The following is a 21756-nucleotide window of genomic DNA, read 5'->3' as shown; positions in this document are numbered from 1 at the left end:
TTTCTGTGCCAGACTTAGCTGTACTATACCAGACTGCCAAAGCTGAGGACTTTGAAAACATTTTAATCAATTTCTTTGTGAGGGAGGAGAAGAGAGGAAGATTTAAGTCTCTTCCACTTCTCAACCTATGATCCTACGTGAGGGAGACAGGGTCAAATGGACAGGAATTTTAATTTGCAAGTAGCCTAATCAATAAGCATTTAAAGTGAGTTGAGCTATTGTTAGAAGAAAGTATTTAAAATCATAAAATGAAATTCATTCACACACTTGACATGAAAGCTTGATTTAACTGCCAAAAAGCTAAGTAGTAATGACAGTAATGATTACTCTTAAAGTAGGCAACATTTTAAAAAACAATTCTCTTCCTCTCTAAATACATCAGTTGAAATAGTAAAAGTATTTACTGTGTAGAATTAAGCAACATGAAATAAAAGCCACTTCTGAAATATGTGACAATGTCATTTGGTTTTTCACTGTGAAGCTGTCTAATGTCTAATGGTCACATAGCTCCAAGCAGGTTCCTGTTGCCTATGTCTACAGACTGAGGAGGAAATACAATGGTCTGTCCATTTCATGGGGTTGAAGAATCCAGCCCAGGCCTTTTTCCCATCTGTTTTGGGAAATTTTGCTGCTAATTCACATTGCCATTAGGAGGTGGTTTGGAGAAAGGAAAGCATGACAAAGAATGACACACAGACCAACTTCAGTATTTATAAGCAGTTCAACTGAGAGACAGTGGGAAAAGAAGCCAAAGTTAACCATTTCAATGGAATTTCAGGATTATCGACAGACGAATGTGACATATCCCTCGGCTAAGTTAGAGTTTGTTGATGGGTTGGACAGGTGAATGACTGAGGCTGCTTCTTGGTTTAGCGAGTGTTTCAGCCACCCCTGGACTGCGCAAGTCAGAGGGCCTGGGTTTAAATCCCACCTCAGACCCTTGCTACCTGTATAACCTTGTTAGAAAAGTTATCTAACCTCCCTGGACTTCAGTTTCCTCATCTATAAAATGAGAGGGATGGCCCTGAGAGCTTCTGATATTCCTTCTCATGCTTCCTCCTGCCTTGTGTAGCCAAATATGGACTCAAGGAATGAATTACTGGTGTTCAAATGATTAATCCTGATAACACACTTTTCTTTGGAGATGGGAAAGGAAATCACTTTACATAAAGATTTGCCTTTTCTCTATCTTATTTCAATTTCAATAGTACCAATACATACAGTAAAGGGAGAAAAAAAATGGAAAAAACTTGCCATGTGTCAAAATAATACATGCTTAATCCTAATAGGTACATAAGCTATTTATTAGGGCTAGTATTTTTCAGTGAGATGGGACAGAAAAACTGGAGTTTATTTAAAAAAAGAATGACAAACCTTAGCAATTTTTTCTTGAAAACCCACTGCTCTTAAAAGCATGGACATTCATGGATATTAAAATAAACAGAGGAGCCTACCTTAAGCACACAGTTGCTGTTCACAAGAAGATTCCCTGGCTTAATGTCACGATGTAAAATGCCGGCAGAATGAAGATATTTCAAACCTGAAACAACAAATCAAATGGCAGAGGCTTATGCTTATTTCTAATACAGTGAGAGATTCTGGAAAACTCTGCTTAGGTGTCCAACAAATTATATGGGGAGATTCTTGGCTGTTCCCTTGCAAGTGTATAATGAGTAAGGTTGGATTTGGATTCAGTCAAAATGTCACACTCAAGGACCTAGAAGGCCTCGAGGCTGTAGGTTCCCCATCCCTGGTATAGGGGTTCCCAGTGTTTGAGGCAAGGCTTTTAAATCTTCCTTAAGGAAAATATTAACTTTATTTGTTCTAAGAAAAAAATCTCATACAAAGAAAAAAGGTTTCTGTTGCTCTTTAGTTGATTCTTGGCTGTTCCCTTGCAAGTGTATAATGAGTAAGATGAGAAGTCTGACCTAGGCCTGTGGCCACTTTGATTATAGTTACATACAAAGTCACAAAAAAAGTCCTTATGGGCTTTCATTCTTCAGAGATGCCTTATCATTCATAAGATGATCTGAAGCTAAATATGCAATAGTGATTCTGACACTAAGGTCTATTCCACGTGACTCCTATGTGGAATCATAGGAAGTCTACTTTAACCACAAGTTGAAGTAGGGCTTTTCTTCTCTTTGGGGAGACTCTAACCTAGGGCTCTACTACACCAGCTGTATTCTCAGGCCCATGCTCTCATTCTTTGGCTTGAACACTGGGAACTTCTATATTATTACAGAAAGGTTCCTCCCAGATCTCTAGGGATACTGTAGGTGACCAAGGTCTTTTTTTTTTTTTTTTTTAAACTAAAAAAGCATGAAATTCCCTTTCTTACAATAGCCCTTTAAGGTTATTAAGTGACTGGGGAGGAAGAGAAAATAAACTAATAAAAGCTTCCCAATGTTTAGGTAGAATTTATGATAATCATGGTTTAGACCAGGTGTGGGGAACCTCCAGCCCTGAGGCCACACGTCCTCTAGGTCCTCAAGTGAAACCCTCTGCCTGAATCCAAGCTTCACAGAACAAATTCTCTTAATTAAAGGATTTGTTCTGTAAAATTTGGATTCAGTCAAAATGTCACATTCAAGGACGTAGAAGGCCTCAAGGCTGTAGGTTCCCCATCCCTGGTATAGAGGTTCCCAGTGTTTGAAGCAAGGCTTTTAAATCTTCCTTAAGGAAAATATTAACTTTATTTGTTCTAAGAAAAAAATCTCATACAAAGAAAAAAGGTTTCTGTTGCCCTTTAGCTGAGTTACACATCTTGTCTTACAACAGCAAAACTCAAGTTAAAAGAGAGGACTAATGCTGAGACACCAAATCAATGATTAATATTAAAGTCAGAACTGCCAAGAAGATTCTTCATGCTCATCCTCATCAGGCCAGCATGCTCATTTCTTGCCACTGAGTCTTTCTGGAGAATCATTTAGGCAGCTGGTTACGTTAGTTCCTCATATGCTTTGTTAGGCCAGTGGATGTCTCAATAAACTCTTAACGCTGTTCTCTGGTGACTTTCTAGAACAGATATACTCTCATTTAGGCACCTGGTGTTAGAGTACTACTCAAAAGCTCACACCTTCCTCCATCTGGTCACCCTAAGTGGCAAGGTATTCCAGATTTGCCTCTTCCAAATCAACTTGCTCAACTGCTAAGTGGTGCGGTTCCATCTTTGCCACCCCTATACTGAAAGCTCAGTCAAGCACTTTTTGGCAGCCTGGGAGCCTTCGAGAAAATGTTAAACTCAGTTACATGTGCTTATGTCAAAGATAAACTGCTTGCTGCCGCTGGTAAGCCTTGCAAGGCCCGGGTAAAGGTCAAAGGAAAAAAATAACTTTCACTGAGGTTGCCATTTCTTTTCCTTCAGACATAAAACATCTTACCTCGTAAAATCTGATAAAGAAAAACTTTGACATGATCTGAGCTGAGTGGCTGAGGAGAGACGATAATTTTATGTAGGTCACTCTGCATCAATTCTGTGACAACGTATCTTTGGGTTAGAAGTTAAGGAGAGTTCAGAGTTCATCACCCCCAGAAGCACTCACTAGTGCCAACAACAACTTCCACTATCAGTGCTGAAGCTTTACCAGGAGAAAACTTGTTAATGCACATCAGAAGAAAGGTCAGAATTCTAGCCTTCAGGAGATGGAGACTGACACCACGAAATGACAGAAGTCACCTTTAAGAGAAAGGTCGCTAAAGCAAACTACTGCCTATCTTTTCTGTAACCACCACCATAAAATGGAAAAAGGTCCAAATGATTGTCCTAAAAAGGACAAAAGCCCAGGACACAGGAGCATTCTCTGAATTCACACAGATTAGGTTTGGGAGTCTCATTCCAGTCTAACTAGATACTGGAGAAGAGAAAAAGTGCAGTCTGATCTAAAGGTAAAAGTGCTCTGGGGTAGGCATCTCTCTGGTCTTCTGTTCTCTGACTTATAAAAAAGGAGAGGATAATGCTCATTTATGGAAGCCCCTACCTCCTCTTCTCAAACCAGTACTCCTTAAGTTCTTCATGTGTTTATATAACCTTCCCAAGTAAGCTCCTGAAAGGGAGGAACAAGAGTTTCTTGGCATCCCCCACATCCTCCTAGTCAATTGCATGGAAGTAGTCAACAAATATTTAACTGGCCTTAAGAGGGATGGGAAAAAGAGGGAAGCTCATGTGGAAGCAGAAAAGTGACTCTCAGTCTAGCAGTTCCCACATGTATAGAATCTGGATAGAACTCAGTGTCCCCTTTCATTTTTCTAGCTGAGTTAGAAAGGCTTTAGGATGTTAATTCAATAATAAGGATTTATTGGATCACAGATGTAGAGCTGGAAAGAGCTTCGGAGATGATCTCATTCCTTCCCCTTATTTTGCAGATGAGACTTAGGTGAAAAAAAGGGGGAGAGGTGTGAGGGAAGCAAAGTGTCTTGTCCAAGGTCCCTCAGACAGTCAGTAGCAGAGCCATGATTCAGACAAACCTAGGACTTCTAACTTCAAAGCCAGGGCTCTTTAGAAGGGATGATATTAAGAGAGAATGGAGAAGTCCCCTTTTCTCTACCTGTAAGGCCTGAGCCATGCCCAGGCATCTAGGCAGCACAGCAGAAGACATGAGCCTGAAACTGAACCTGAACCCTCACCAGTCTGAGTGCCTCAGACACTCACCAGTTGTGTGACTATGTGGTATGCTCCTTAAATCTCTGAGCCTCAATATTTTCATCTGGAAAATGTGGATATTAACATTAGCTACTTCACAGAATGGTTGTGAGGATCAGATGAGGTGGTTAGTATCTATAAAGTGCTTTACTCTGCTAGTATTATGACTGAAGTGGAGGTAGACTTAACTGAAGTTAGGATTGTAGACTCGACTGATGGTCTCCAAAGATCCCTAAGTACCCCATAAGTGATTCTGTTAGAATATAAACTTTTGGGACTTACTGAAATCAGCTGGTCATTCCAATGAATGTATCAAACAGGCTTCCCTATTCAACTAAGCAACTGAGTTGGTCACACAGGGCAGCAGCTTGACCCTCAAGAGCCCTTGGGGTCTTTCCTGGCGTCTTCCACCAGCCCTTCTCACAGACACACAGCAACTTCAGCCCTTCTGTCCTCTCTGACTCCCTGAGTCTGGACAGGAGATAGGAAGAGGAGCTGTCAGTCAAGCTATCAACAATCACAAGGTTTTCCTTTGCTCCTTCACGTCTTCTCCCATTCCAACATTCCAAGTACAGATAATTCCTCTTTCACATAAATTTGCAGTATGTAAAGAATTTTGAAAGAAATCTGTATTCCAAAAACCCCCTAGGTTAATTTTACTGTACAGTACTGGGATCTCTCTCTCCATTCCTGTCCTTTGGTTCAACATTCTACCTCCCCCCCCCCAAAAACCCGTTCCAAGTGAAAGCAGAATGGATGCCGCCTCTGGGTCAGATCAGGGACCTGGCTTGAGACCTCCAGTCTGAAGAAAAAACCTTTGCCCTACTCTGCCCGCCCACCTGTGTGGATGTGTCCAGTCTCTGTGTGTTTTCTGTCTGTCCTGCAGGTCACCCATCATCTTTTGTCTGTGTCTATGTCTGGCCCATATGTTTGCCTCCTGTATATTCTTCCTCTTGCTTCCAAACCAGGCCCCACGTGGCTGGTCCTGGCCCCAATGTTCTTTAAATGCTCTTGCTTTTCTGTCTCTGGCCCCCATGTGCTAGCCCCTCCTTCCATGGGCACATGGCCTCCTCTTAGTCTCCTTTCCTCCCTTCCCCACGTCCTTGATTACATTGATGCAGAGATCTGTGGAAGGGTCCACTTACATAAATGAAAACTGTCTATAATAGGAAGAACACTGCTCTTGGAGCCAAGATGCTTGGGTCTGAGTCCTGGGAAAAGTCCCCCAGTGAGCATCAAAAGAATAAGGTGATTTTGAAGACCTGGTTGAAGTTCTAAGATTGGCTCTTCTTTGGCAAGTGTTCAGCATAGTTACCTTAAAAAACTATGTAAGTAAACATGTTCCATTTAGGAAGAAAGCTAATACTTAATCCCAAGAATACTTACTATTAAATCTTACTCTGAGAACTGACAGTATGTACTCTTAAGGACAATGTTATACAGAATTAACTTGTAAAGAGAGAGAGGCTGGTTCCACCAACACCAGGAAAGAAACTCCAACAGAGTTCAAAACATTAAGAAAACAGAACAAGGAGAAAAATATCTACCCCATGCCATCCCCAAAGCAAGTGGTGTCAGTTTCCTTAAAAAGTCCAACTCAACAAAAGGTTGCCAAGCGAGGCCTGTCTCTACCTTGGTGCAGGCATGTCTGTTAATGCCTTTTTACTTCTGTCAGGAGTGAAGAGAGTTTTTCTGGATGTGGGAAAGCAGGTGATTGTCTGCGGCCTCACATATATATATCAAGAGAACAGCCAGTCAGCTGCAGCACCTGAACCTCCCTGCTGCTGGTGACAGCTGGTGCGGATGCAGCAGGGGAGAGAAAACATCTTGGTTTTCAGGGGATTGGGTTGAACTAGTAGTGTTGGCACTTGGGAAAATCTTGTTTTGACTTAAAAATGGCACAAATTGATAAGAGAGCCAAACTTGAATAAATATGAAACAGAATGTCATGTGTTTGTGTGTGTTTTCCCCTCCTATCTGTAACCATATTTTAAACAGAGGAAGGAAGGAAAAACATTGGTGTGGGGATGGGTGAGATGATCTATTGTTCTGAAGGTAGCTGAGTAACCAAAGACAAATGGAAACACCTTCAGGCCCCCATGTAGGCTTCACTCTCAGTATCATTCTTCTCACCCCCGAACTCTGATCCTAGGGCATCCGCCGTGTACAGATGGGCTGCTTCCCCCCACACCACTTCCTAACCACTGCTTTCAAGCTGTGCTGCCGTATATGGAATGTTACCCCCACCCTAGGCCAGTAGCCCCTTTCAGGTCCCCTTTACATGTTGTCTTATCCTACTAGAGGAGCACCCTCCTGCTGTGTCAAAGAAGATACTGTGCTCTATGAGCAAAGCAGAACTGCGGCAATTCAAAAGAAACATGGGATACGCAAATTTTGAGACATCTCTCCCCAAAATGTTCATTTATACCATCTATGCTCGACCTGAGGTAGGGCCTTGTGAGCTTCTATTGGTCTGATTCGCCACAGTTGGACACACACTACCTTGACCCTGATACAGGGATGTCCCTTTGGTCCTCTTTGAGCACAAAGGACAACAACCAACCCTATTTGAGGGCAGGCCATCCTGCTTGCATCCCCAGTATATAGCACAGGGCCCAGCATGTGTGTCCAGCACATAGTATAGGAAGGACTTCATAAACTCTCTCTCTCTCTGCAGTTGGGGGAAGATTCCTCCCTCTCTATACAGATCTGGGCACCTTTGTAAAGGAGATTCTCAAATCTGCTTCTCCAAAGCACAATAACAAAATTAACCATGGTCTTGCACGGTAGAACAATCCCTCCACACTGAGGCCGCATGGATACACATCGTTCCAGATGAAATATAAACCAGTACCATTCTTGCCTCTGCTCAGCACAAATAACCATGATGTCACTGACCTTCTCTGGCCTCTGACCTGGAAAAATAGGATCCAACCTTCTAAAAAGCTTCTCATCCACAAGTAATCATTTCAGACTGGTGGTATTAAAACCAGTCTACTCTCCAACTTAAGTTAAAAATACTTTTACTTTCAAGCACCCTCTTGTCCTTATTTCCTCCCAAGGATGGCTTTTTAAAGATAATTAAAAACAGGAGAGTTTGGGATTGTAAAATTGGAATTGACAAGGTGATTTTAACTCTTTTATTTAATATATTACATTATCTTCTATAAGTCATTTGGCAGTGGCAACTTTGGTCATTTTAATTTTGGGGGTGTCTGGCCTATGATTTCATTGGTGGAGGGAACTCCTAGAGAGAAGAGGTACCTGAGGTCACCCAGCCAGTACGTGTCAAAGCCAGGATATGACCCCAAGCTTTTTGGACTGTGAACTTAGTTCTCTAACTACCACCTCAAGGTTTAGTTTCCTTCAAATACCTTTAGAAGAATGCAGTTTTCCACGACCCCTTTCATTTCCCCAGGGCAAGGCCAACCCTTAGAATTTCAGCTTAGCTCCTGGCCCGGTGCACGGATGCTGCATTTTTCATTTTCCTCGTCATTCTAACTTCAATCTCTTTAAGAGGAGGATCCTTTAGAAGTCATGCAAAAAATCACTTAGTATAAGTAAGGCTGCCTTGTGAAGTTTTTAGAAAGTAAAGGAAAAAGACCTCTCAACAGTTTTCATGTAACAAAGCAGTACTGGGCAAACTTCTACCATTTGATTTTGTTAAACAAGGCCACAACACTAAAGTTCCAGAATGACTGAGGTGGTTGAAAATGCCCAGAAGTTACATGTTAACTCTTGTAAGATTTTTGCTTTGCTCTATCACAAATCCTCCTAAGTCTCAAGGCCCTAGCATAATGTCTCCCAGATGTCTCAACTAGTTGCTATGCCAACTAAAGCAGCTTAAATTAAATGAGGGGCTGAAAAAGGACCTGCATCGCTCCAGGTCTGTTGCATGTTAACTAAAGCTCTCTTGACAGGGGCTCAGAGGTGCCATTAACTTGAACAGCAGCTATCTGATTATTGTCTCTGGGTAATTTAATGAGGGGCTCCCAAACAAGAGTAGAAGTAGGCCTCACTCTAAATGGGGCAGCCTCTACAACAGCTGGTGCTCCCAACCCTGCCAAGGCCTTTCAAGTCAGCACTGGGCAAAGATAAAATCCGGGACCAAAGTTGGGGCTTTCATGAACAGATTAAGCATTTTTGCCTATTCAAGTCAGTCAATAAAAATATGATCATTAAAAACATACTGGGCAGCGTGTGCCAGCCTCGGAGTTCTAACCAACGCAACTGAACGGCACAGTCATAAAATAAATTGCTGCTGACTGCAGTAATTAGTTAAGTAGTTGTGTAAAATATAGATTACAAAATGTGCTGCTTTGCTACAGTGCAGCTTTTGAGACAAATGAACACTGATAAACAGAGGTCTCTGATTTCTTGGGTAACCTAGCGTAACAACAAGGCCTGTATGCTTTCTATCTAAAAACCAGAATCATTTTTCAGGAACTTTTTTTATGATCATGGAAAATGGGCCTGTTTGTTTTTTCACTGAGCCTACTAGTCACCTAGAGATTACCAGGGCTGGGAAGGACCTTTGAGGCTTATCCACTGTAGCCCCTCTCCTTTCTGGGAGAAGATGGGCATCCACAGGCCCAAAGGCCTGCAGAATGCCAGTGGTAGCCAAGCTGGAAGCAGAATCAGGCTCACCTCTGGGTTCATGCAGGTCCATGAAGACCATACAGTATCCCAAAAGTGGGAGCCGGGCATTCTGAATCTAGGATTCCCAATTTCCCCTTTAACCAAAATTATCAACACAGGAGAAATGTAGGTTTCTAGCTAGAATATGAGGGGAAAGGGAGTGTTAAATAAAGTCCAGGACAGCAAGGCTTAGCATCTGAAGCAATCTCTGGGAGTACGTTAGTAATGCCCATCTTAGTGTATGTTCAACATCCCATCCTCCCTTTGGCAGTCTAATGAAGTCTACAGACCCCTTCTCAGAATAAGTTTTAAACGCATAAAATAAAATACTTAAGATATAAGTTTTGAAATAAAGTTTTTTTCCCCCATCCGTGTTCAAAGATCCCCTGAAATCCCTTTCTAGCCCCCTGGGGTTGTAGTGAGCCAGCAGGAAGAAGAGATATAACACCCTAGCCCTACTGAGCCACATTCTTCAGTCCCCAAATTCTTGAGAAGGCTACGTGTCACTTAACTATTATATACCGCAGTCCCACATGGCCATCACCCTTGAGAGCACTGAAGCAACCACAGTGGTTTAACATCCACATCTGCACATTAAAGGACAAGAGAGAGAAAATGTAGACATGCACTCGCCAACCCCTATTCCCTTATGTATCTCCAAAGTACTGTGAACCTTTTGTACTGCCTGCAGATTTCCTACCAAGGGAGAGAATGTTATCTGCTTTGAGACTAAGGTCTCTGCAGGTCCTGTGGATTCTCTGTTTGGGAAGAGATGACCCAAGGCTGGTTAAAGGGCTGCTCTAGCCCCACGGGCGCCATGTTGGAGCTCACCAATGGAGGGTGAGGGGGATGTTAGAACTGGAATGGACAGAGACCATCTAGTACAACGTCTTCATTTTACTGAGGCCCAGACAGGTGAGACGGCAGAGCTGGGTCTCACACCTGGTCCTCTGACTGCCCAGCACAGCATTCTTCCTACCACACATTAAACTGTAAGCCCCCTGAGGGAAAGCACTTTGCTCTTTCTGTATTTGTAGTACTTAGCACAGTTCCCAGCATACAGTAGGTGCTTAATAAATGTTTATTGACTGATTACATGCACCATGCTTTCTGAACTTCAGTCTTATCTCTGTTACTACCAAGTTACAACCTCAACCAGCCACCAGATTGGTCTGAGTAGATAAAATAATCACTCTAATGGGCACTGGGCTTCCACAGCTCTCTGAGAGGCTTTCAAACTGCCCTGTACTGTGTACTCAACTAGATTCAGAAATGGTTATGCTACTAGACTCAATGCAGTAGCCAGTAACGGGCTGATGCTGATGAGGAGCCTGCCTGCACTACTAGGATCAGGAGGAGGCCTCTGTCCTGGCCAGACCACATGTGTCCAACTGTGCTCACTTCTAGACACTTCCTAGGAAGGCCAGTGATAAGCTGGGCACATACAAAGAAGGGTGACCAGGAGAGCCAAGGCCTGGCCAGTGTGCCATCTGAAGTTTAATCGAAGGAACTAGAACTGTTTATTAAGCTGGGAGGAAAAAGACTTGGTGGGGCCTAAGAGCTGTCTCTGAAAGGCTGTCATATTCTGCTTGGGCCCAGAGGGCAAAATGAGAAGAATTCAGGTGGAAGGTGCTGAAGGGCAGATCTTGGCTCCCCATACTCAGAGCTGGTCAGCAATGGAATGGGCGGCCTGGGGAGCTGAGGAAGGGTTTTCAAGCATGCTAGATGACCACTTTCTAGGAATATGTCAGAGGAATTCTTATTCAGCTACAGAAGGAATTAGAGGTTCTTCAAGGTTGCTTCCAGCCTAGAGATTCTATGAGACAGGTATTAAAAATACAAAGTATCAAAAAAATTCTAATGGCAGGACATGAATTCCATTGTATAGATCCTAACACAGAATAATTCTGGGCTTCTCTTCCAAATCTGTTGTAACTAGCAATGCCATGTTAATGGTCAACATAAGGTACTCTACAAACCTTGATATAGCTAACAATAGCAGCTTACACTCTAATGTTATAGAATGTTTTCACATATTATTTCACTCAATTTTCACAACATAGTATTATTGTCCTGATTTTATAGCACAGGAAACTTGAGGTCTGGAGAGATTAGTACAAGACAAACTGATTACTTGAACTGAACTTCTGTCAAGTGCCCTAATAAACATGTAACTGAAGTGATCCTTAAAGAACTGTCACTGCTGATGGCAGTCTTTACAACCATACATACTAAGACACTGTAAGAATTAAATTGTTCAAAGAAAGAGGTCTTTCTAGATAGTATGTTTTTCATGAGCCAATTACAGAAAACTCAAGATGTCTCCATTTAAAATAATCTTTCAGACTATTTTAATGGCTTATTTCGATATCAACTGAATTTTTACAAATACTCTGTATTTTTTTTTAAGATTTATATATAATATTCACACAGTGCAAAATTTTGTTCACAAAACATTTATTAAGCACATTTATACTCAGGATTGTGCTAAACACAGGTGGAAGGAGAAAAGATTAACCCCCCCCCCCCCCCCCCCCCCCGCCAGAAGACTGCTGCCCTCTGGGAGTTCACAGTCCAGTATGGGGGAAAGGATGTCCATATATGATATTAGATATCACAGAATGGCTTCAGACCACATTCGATGAAGTAGGAATTGCAAGTAAGGGAAAAGGCAGGACTGAAAAACCATTCAAAGAAGTCACTGAAGGACTTTCAAGGACCTGACCTCTGAGAGGAACTTCAGACTCGGATGGGCTCAGAGAAGGAAGGTTAGGCTGGGTAAAGGAAGCACTAAGAAGAAAGGCAAGAAGGTGGAGTTCAGCTGTTCAGCTGTGGATACGGAGCTTATAAAGTCATAGATCAGAAGAATATTTAAGAGAAGTCTAGTACTAAATACACTCAACTTACTTCCATCAAGCTCCCAGTGAAGGCACCAGGAGGGAACAACCCCATTCATGCCTACAAGGGTAAAACTTCAACAAAGACTTACAAAAATAAACGATCAGAGGTAATATCCCCACAGGCCACAGGATGGGAGTGTTCGCCCAAGTGCAGCTTTGTCTGGGTGTGTCTTCCTGTGTCGGTTCATCTGTCTCTTTTTCTACTGCTCTTCAGTTTCCTTGTCCTTTCTAACTTCCCTCCCCCAAATAGCCCTAATATAATTATAACACTATTGTTTTAGTTACTGAAGGGCCTGGGTTCCATGGTTTCACCTTAAAAACAGGTAAGTGGCACACTGTGTTCTTCTAGAAAAAGAACTAACCTAGCCTTTTACTTCTGAGATTCTTGGCTGATTTGGGGAAGGGGAGTGGGCCAAAGAATGCTGTTGGGAAAAAGGCTCTTTGCCTAAAAATCCCAGCTGGGAGCCTTGGAAGAGAGCAGGGATCGGATAAAAGCCACCTTAAAGTTAGGATTTGCCCTACTCCCCAGGGCTTACCAGCTCCCAATCATAACCTATAAGTTGGTGCTTTGTGTTCACTGGGAGAAAACAATGTGACCTCCTATCTCACTCTGCAAAAGCTGCCACACAAAGAGTCCTCTTTTCTTTCATGACACATCTTCCTGCACTGCTATAGATTAAAATGACAACCACACCAACATTGTGACCCAGAGTCAATGATTTTAACGGGGGAGTCTGCCTGGGCTAACCATATCATCTGTAGAATCACTGATCCCAGGCTTATGTCCAATGCATCTTTGGTGGCCATACTGGGGTCCCACAAAAGTCTGGTGGCCAGAGGGATCCTGCTAGATTCATGAAAAGATTCTTGGGGGCAAAGAAAAAGTTCTCAAGGAGGTAAATAAAAGGTAGGAAAGAAGTATGCGTGTGTGAGAATTTTCTAAAGACAAAAGAAAAGAGGTTGGCATATATCAAAACTATAATGGTAAAATAAACAATGGCAAGACTAAGAAATGAGAAAAAACACACACAATGATAAAAAAAAAAAAGCTTTTCTTAAATGTACTGTAAAGCAAAGGAAGAATACAGATGACATGGCTAGGAAACTCATATTCTAGAGCTCGGCAGCCAACCTTAACTTGCCACAATGAAAATAGTTGGTAAGACCAACACCCAACAGATGAAGCTCTGCTCTGATGCCTCATCACCCAAAGACAACATGGAGGTGACCTGGGGTGAGGCTACACAAGGGCTAGGAGGTTATAACCAACTGCAAAGGTGTCTGTATAGACCTGTCTTCTGAGGAGCAGCCTGGCTCATGGATTCATCACAAGAAGGGTAGATACCAGATGATGAATTTTTGAAGACAATTAAAGCATTTGATGAGCACTGACTATATGGCAGGCATTGTGTTGTTTTCTGACAGTCCCAAAATTGTGTTTATGTGTGTAGGAGGGAGTACATATCATGGTTTGGAAACAGCAGCTGGGAGGTGATTTGGGGGACTGGTTCTGGGCTACGAAAGGCAAAAAAGTACCAGTCAGAGACCAGGATGATGCCAGAGGAGAGGGTGCTAACTGAATCTGTGGCTGAAGTCTCAGAATAATGAAATAGATTCATGAAGGTAACGAAGTAAATATGGAGGACATTGTTCAGCCATCTGTAGGCTGGGGCTGTTTGCTATTTCAGGAAATTTTTAAGGGAGTAGAAGAATCAACTTAACATCATTAAGCAGGAATATGCCTTTCACAGATGAGTCAACGAGTGACGTTAAAGAACACAGCTATACAATTATCACAGAAAAACTAACTTCCAGTCATGGGTACCCTAACTGAGTCCTTTTTCGTTGTTTTAGGAAGCCATGATTACTAGCTGCAGGATCTGCAGGGATAGAGCCAACAACACCTGTCCTATTAAATCATCATCATTAGCATCAACAGATACTGACCAATCACTTGCTGGGGGTGTGACACAAGAGGCAGGAGAGACAAACAAGTACAACAAACGAATCAAGAGAATGACTGAGAAGGATGTTTAAAGACCAAACAAAAACCTGATAAAACAAAGGAAAATACATAGCAAAGGGATGAAAATCCTGTTTAAGGAAAAGAAAACTTACAAAGAAAGATGATTCCAATGCTAAGGGAACATAAGGATATGAGAGAAAGAAGAGACTTTATATTAGGGGAGAGAAGCAGAAATGGTCCAGTCTTTTCCAATTCTGAGCTGATATTTTAGGTAGTAATGGAAAAACGATTTCCTTTCATAGGTGCTAATGCAGCATATGTACAGCAATCACAACGGTAGGGAAAGAGGATTTTGTTTTAACGTTATTTTTAAAGTGACTTATTTAATGACTAGGATGAGAATGTTTCCTACAATTTTTGGCGTATTACTGAGAAAAGTTCTATCAGGCTGGCAAAATGACTGGGAGAGAACTAAAGGATGTGCTTTTTCTAATTAAAGTGGGTCAGCTCCTGGACAGAGAAACTAAAGGTGCTAATCCAGTTCCCTGCAAAACCCGATACCTCACAGGGATGTGAGGAAAGTGCTATTTAAATGGTAAGGCATATAAATGGGAGCGATTTTACAGAAGGCTTTTTGGACAAAATATCTTTGATCAATTTTTCGCTCCCAACTAAGATATACAATACATGTGAGTGGGGAACACAGATCAAATCAATGTAGCAGGAAACAGACACAAATCAAAATAAAGTGTCACTTGAACTAAATAAGCCCCTTTTCTCTCTCCTTTAGAAAACTGCCCATTCAAGATGATCCTCCATATTTAATACTATTTGAAGAGCATTTGCTAATGGCATACATGTGGAAATAGTGTTTGGCACATAGTGGGAACTTAAGAAATGCTTTCCGATTCAAAGGATGTATATTTGACTACACATGGAAAGTTTAGCTGCTTCACCTTTCAATGCCCTGCAACCCGTCAAGTTCTCTGAGGTGCTGTTCTCAACTAAACTGAGTTAGTAGTGGGAGACTTGGCTAGTTTGTAAAGGTGGCAGACATCCAGCTACTCTCATGCCTTTTCCAATGAAGCCTGGTCTCATACTAGTCTGTGGCTTTTTAAACCCGATTCCCCATGTTACCCATGGTTGCCTCCTGGCAAAGTAAACCTTTAAAAATAAAACTAAAATGAGAGCAGTGATAGGTAGGGAAGATTAAATAATACAGCTCTGTGTGCTTCCTTAAATTCCTTTGACTGGATTCTGCACACTGGAAGGCTAATAACCAAAAGGTTGACCAAAGGGGGCTGAGAAGCACAGGAGACTGATAATGGGGTGACAAAGCCTCACGGAAGCTCAAATTAGACTTTGGTTTTTGATGTTTTACTACAACTCTCTAATGGTGAGGTGACTGGAAATCACTTCTTTCTATATAGATCAGCAGTTTGCTTCTTTTTTGTTTTAAAAAATATATTTTAATGGATTTCTTTGTTTTTACGTTGCCTAGATTTCCTTTTGGGATTCTTATTTGTTTTTACACACAGAGATGGAGAGAATCAAGCTTCAAAAACATTAGATTTGTTTGTTTCCTTCCACTGAAACATAGATGTGGTTTCCTAACTAAAAGCTAACACGAATAAACTGTTAACAGTTACAGATTCTCCTTAAAGTACGTAAAAAAGAAATGCAAAGATGAGCAGGTACTTCAAAGAGGACTTTGAATGTCCTACCAAACTCCAGATTCTTCACGTACCAAGGGCAACAAGTACTGTCTAGCAAAGCCAATAGTTACTTCAGGTCAGACCAGCACAGGGAAGGGATAGGGTTGGCAAGCTTCATCTCTAGGGCTGTCATTGCCAAGATCTGCAAGCAGAAGAAGCAGGAATTCCCTGAGAGGAATGGACTTCTCTGACCATTCATTCCTCTAGAGTACATCATCATTATATACAGCTGCTGTTGTGGTTCAGTTGTGTTCCAGTTGTGTCTGACTCTCTGTGACCCCATCTGGGGTTTTCTTGGCAGATATACTGGAGTGGTCTGCCATTTCCTTCTCCCACTTATTTTACAGATGAGAAATTGAGGCAAACAGGGTGAAGTGACTTGCTCAGGGCCACACAACTAGTAGGCCCAGTACTCTATGCACTATGGCACCACCTAGCTGCTCACATAGTTGCTATATCCATCAAACCAAATGTCTGTCATCTACAGGATCAACATTACAGACAATGGCATCTTGAATGGGAATAGTAAAGAAAGTGCAGACATTCAAATGAGATGTGTACTGATATGAAGCAGGCACCTGCCTGAATTTAGTGACACTGTAAGTAAGGGAGGGTCCTATGGCAAGATGGAAATGGAGAAAGTACTCCCTCTTGTTGTGTGGGCAGTAGAACTTCAGCTATTGGAACGATGGTGATGATGAGATCTGACTTAAACGGCAAGATTATATCTTGGTAGAAGACTGGGAGATATAGGTGGGATGTGCAGATGTTTGGGGAGAAGAGATTGAAAGCTGCTGCTTGTCCTTTGTTCTCGAAGAGGATCGATGACATCAGGTGGGTGATGTCTCGACTTGTGAATGAACTGTATTTAAGCAAGGCAGGGCTGTGTAAAGGCCCCAGCCTTACTCTTTCCTCTACAGCTATCAGGGTCCAGTAGCAAGATCTAGAAGAGGATGACTGGAGACAGCCTTAGGGCCAGTAGGAGGCTTTGGCCTTGTGAAGCTAAGTCTTTCACAGGTCTCAGCTTGTCTGAGGCAACACTCATTCAGCGATAAAGGCTAGGTAAGAAATAGCCTCATTTACTTACTCAAGTGAATAAAAGAGGCTGTACAAAGGCATGATGGCCAATTCCTTCTCTCTCTCTACCTAAGCTCCCATGGACTTTCCTCTTCGGAATCGGGATCATAGGATGCTCAATGCATCTCCACAGCACTTGAGTGAGCATAGTGGGGAGCTGTGAGTTTTGTGTCATGAAGTCACTAAAGGAACTAAAGAAATTCCAGAACTAGAGTAGGCTAGATTTTCTGCCAGGGGGAGTTGATGCAGTTTTGCATGTACTGTGCCTGAAGTCAGAAGGATATCTATTAATTTTTTTTAAAAGTCTTCCAGTCAGTTCAAAAGTAACTGACATAAGAAAATAAAATCCATACTCATGTTGCATGAAATTATTTTACAGAAAAGAGAAATAGATTCTGAGAACTCATTCCTCCCCTCCATTTTCTGTAAACTTTATGCAATAGAAATTTAATCAAACTTGCTACAATTAAACCTCCTGAATTTGTAGATAACAGAAACCAAAGCTAAAGAAAGCTATACAAAGATATCATTCATATATTGTGGAATATTTCTTGAATAGGTCATACTGGATAAGGGTTTTACAAACATTTTCAATACAAATTTTATCTGCATTTTATAAACAATGGAACCAACACATAGAGGTCGAATTTGTGGTGTAAAACTCAGTTGCCCAAATTTGGAGTTCTCTGTGTCCTGCTTATCTAGCTACTGAGCATCTCTTAAGAGTCCACAGCACATTGTTAAATCACGTCTACAACTGCTTTAAGTGCTAATCCTGAAAATTTACCACTTCCTTCCTGTGTCTGAAAGGATAACATTCCACAACAATGCTCACACAAATTAAAACATTCCTTTTCTCACTTAAATGTCTCTTTTCCTAGAACAGGTCCACAGAGGAAGGAAGCCTTAACCTAGATCTTCAATGCATAACTGATCTGATCTGAAATAAAAAACGAGGGCACTGAAGTAGCACAGATAATGAAAATCCGGTTTACAAAGGCAATAACTTTCAGTCAACCCTGTCCATGTAAAAAAAAAAAAAAAAGTGATGGACCACAGTGAAAGTTGTTTCTTTTTGTTGAAATGAAACGAGACAGTCCTCAACACCAAATTCTTGATGATAAAAAACAAACATGAAGGTGTCTTTGCATCTAGACGGCCTATAGACAGTCAGAATTCCTGATCTTTTTTGAATCTGCATGTGCTTCTCTACAGAAATTAGTAGAATAAAAGTCAAGTTCTTAAAATGTTTGAATGTGAATTTTTTTATCTTTTTAAAATAGTATCTTGCGCTTGATCAAAAAACTACCAGCACTGGAATTTAAAGCTCACTGGAAGAACAAATTGATACTACTAAAAAATTTAGAAAAACAAGCCGGCAAACTGTCATGCTACATGCTTTGGGTGGCACATGCAGCCCCAGTGGCTGAGTCTATATGGAACAAGGTCACACCTGTGCAGTGAGAGCAGGAAAGGCACCCCACAGAAGCAAAGCGAGCTCAAACTTCAACTGAGCAGTCTTGGAAAAGGCAAACTATGCATGCAAATGCTCAGGGAGTCTGTTAGGGAAATCCACTTTCACTTTACCCATCTGCAGGGCCAGGGTGACTGCCAAGTTTAAAAAAAAAAAGATGGAGAGGAAAGAGGGTGGAAACCAAGAAATCCAAACCAATCAAATCAGTATTGCCTTTGCTTGTGGCCAGGGGCCCCAGCTCCACTCTGCATCCCTGTGACTTTGAATGGCATGCTTGTTGGGGTGAAGCTTTCACATACCCATCCATATAAGCTCCATCCCTCCTGTTTCTGTAGCCTACATTGTGCCCTCTGGAACCCCTACTTCACATACAACCCTGTATTTCAGACGTGTGTGTGTGTGTGTGTGTGTGTGTGTGTGTGTGTGTGTGTGTCTGTACATTTCAGAGAACTTCCAGAGAACAGGTGCTCCTTCTGCCAGGACCTATTTCATTGCTGTCTTTGCAATTCTACCATTCAGCGCTCTGTCATGAGGGAGGTGCTTACTAATAAATCCTTGATGAGTTTAATTGACATTGTTGTCCCTTTGAATTCTGAAATATGATTCTGGGGATTATGGCCTCTCTCTACACCAGGGCTCTCCAGCTACAATACTCCTCGAGGCAGACACAGGAGACCAGAGAAGGTGCCAGGCTGCCCGGGGGTGAGGGAGTCTCCTCCCCTCCAGCAGAGTATCATTCTCCACCTCCATCCCCATACACACAGATCTCACTTCTCTTGACTCTCAGGATCTCGGCCAGGTCAATCGACCACATCCAATGACCTAACAAACTAATAAAAGCAGTTCACGCTTACATGATGCTTGGTATACATTATCTTAATGAATTCTCATTAGTGCCAAGTATTACTGACCATATTGCACAGATAAGAAACTGAAGACCTGGAAGAGATGAAATAATGTGCCAAATTTCCACAGTCAGGAGATGAGCATTTCACATACTCAAACTCAGGTCTTTGGTGGACAAATCCTGGGCTTTTTCTGCCACATCCTCACTGCCTCCCAAGCCCAATAAACTGCTTATTTAGCTCACAGGTCCTTCCCCACAGCTAGGAAAAACTGACCACCTTGTACAGACAATCTGGCCTCAAATATCCTCCTGCCTGAAAGAACCTGACAGTAATTTTTGCTTCTCCACTTGATTCTAAAACTCAGTACCTTGCAATGTCAATAAAGTCAAGGCCAGACCCATATCGATACAACAGACAGCTATGACAGCGGAATGGCAGAAGGCATATTTTTCATTTGCCTTCATAGACATCCGTTCACTCAGCCCAATACTGCCTGGAATTCATCGTGATTTTTAAGTAATTTTGGAGGCACAGGAAACGGAGAATGCAAGTAAATAAAACTGAGAAGAGGGACAAAAAAGAGGCCTTTACAAAAAATAAGAACAAAATAAAATAGGACCAAATCCAAAATAATCTCCCTACTCTTCCCTTCTAAAAGACCCTAGGATCTTCTTCTCATGACCTGGGTACCCACTAATATCTGTTAAATGAACAAATATTCACAGAGTTACTGGCACTGACACTATGCCAGAATAAAGAGTCTATTCCTGATTGAGACATCATTTGAACTGAGTTACACGGGGCACAGAGCATGGGATTTGTCCAGGCTGGCACTCTGTCAGAGTTGGGATCTGACCCTAAGGTTTCATGACTGAGCCCAGCTTTGTTCACTCTACTCCGCTATCTCTTCTGTCCCCCACAGCTTAGCCATAATTTGTTAACATATTAGAATTTTGTTAATCTCAGTTAAAACATTTCCTTTTCTATAACTTGTTTTCCCTTAAGACCATGTCTAATATCTTTCAGTGGGTCCATACTTCCTTTTCCCATGACTGTTACAGTTAAATAGCTCATAAGACAATGATATTAAGTGATATCTCTCAATGCAGAATAGACTGAGGCTCTTAGTGCTCATCACAACTAGAGTTATCTACAGTACTCAGGCACTACGTATTTCCTTCTAGTTCTTCAGTGACCTCTGGCCTGGAAATGAGAGAGTTTGGGGGAATCAGCTGAAAGATTTATGTAGTATTGACCCTAAACTTTTAACAGGCAACGATGGTAAGACAGGAAAAGAAATGCTATCCACTAAGAATGAATACACACACATATACATACACACATATATACACATACACACACACACACACACACACATAAACACACATATATATCTTAGTCCAGGATATCCAGAAATGCAGTTACTATCTACCAGGTAAGCTGTTGAACCAAACCAAGTGACAGATGTGGCTTGAATAAACTGCTAGGAGGTGGCCTCACTGGCCTCAAGAAAACAAATTCTTGTTTAAGAAATAGTTAAAATATTGCTCTTTGGGTGCCATCAGCTTCCTTTTCATCAGAGGTTTGCTTCATTCACACTATTACAATTCTTTCCCTTGAACCTGTAGTTCATGTGTTTCAATATGAAAACAACAAAAAGCTTTCTTCAAAAAACTCTCTTTGCTCAAGACATTAAACCTCATTCTCAACTTCACAGGGAAATAATGAACTCATTGTTGGGCCTATCTATACGTATGTTATAGCTTAAAATTTCTTAAACTCAAACATTTATTATAATAATTTACTTATAATTTTATCATAAATCAAGATACAGTAATCTTGAGATTAATAAACTTTAAAATAAAAAGTTTGCCAATGAAACATTTAGCATCAGCTTCAAGGCCGTTTATAACAAGATTAAAGTTACTTATCACATCTCAGATTTGTTTCCTTGCAGGCTTCATGCACATGAAATAAAACAAGGAAACTGCAACCCTCCAATGTGAGATATACTCAGTTCATTCTTTGTATTACAGAAAAGGACTGAACAAAGCTTCCTACAGCATCCCCAGAATATACTGTCCTGAGAAGGTGACAAATTAGACACAATAATGTGAAAACAAAAAAGCAAGACCAGTCTTCTTGGAATTCCCCATTCCTTCTATACATGAATTTTCCATAACTCTCCTATTGTGGGCAGATAGACTAATGTGAAATTCAATAAAGACATTCTTTCCTTCAGTTTGCCTCAAGCAAAACTAAATGTTTTCCTATCAAAAGGAGAGATTAAAATCAACCTGAATTTCTTTCAGGCAGAGATGTGGCCTTGTCAGTTACATATTCTGAGAAACAGCCTTGTCATGCAGCTGGAAATCTCTCACATGGGGGAAAATGTGTTTGTGGAGAGAGAGAGAGAGAACTGTACAGTAGCATATCTATGATGGATACATTTAATTATTGTGATTATACACAAATTCTCATTACTTCTCAGATTTC

General features: G+C 41.4%; 1 protein-coding gene across 1 annotated transcript in view; it reads right to left on the bottom strand.

Annotated features, from left to right (window-relative positions):
- NLK (nemo like kinase) overlaps positions 1 to 21756 on the bottom strand; it is a 127992-nt gene that overhangs the window by 24167 nt on the left and 82069 nt on the right. Inside the window, exons 4-5 of the mRNA XM_072639750.1 lie at positions 3384 to 3490; positions 1455 to 1540 (exon numbers count right to left, since the gene is read on the bottom strand). Coding sequence (XP_072495851.1) covers positions 1455 to 1540; positions 3384 to 3490 — 193 coding nt within the window. The remainder of the gene's footprint in view (positions 1 to 1454; positions 1541 to 3383; positions 3491 to 21756) is intronic.

The sequence above is a fragment of the Notamacropus eugenii genome, chromosome 2 (genome assembly GCF_028372415.1).
Source record: "Notamacropus eugenii isolate mMacEug1 chromosome 2, mMacEug1.pri_v2, whole genome shotgun sequence".
Classification (NCBI taxonomy): Eukaryota; Metazoa; Chordata; class Mammalia; order Diprotodontia; family Macropodidae; genus Notamacropus; species Notamacropus eugenii.
Note: the sequence above shows the minus strand (reverse complement) of the source record. Positions and strands in the feature narration are given on the sequence as shown.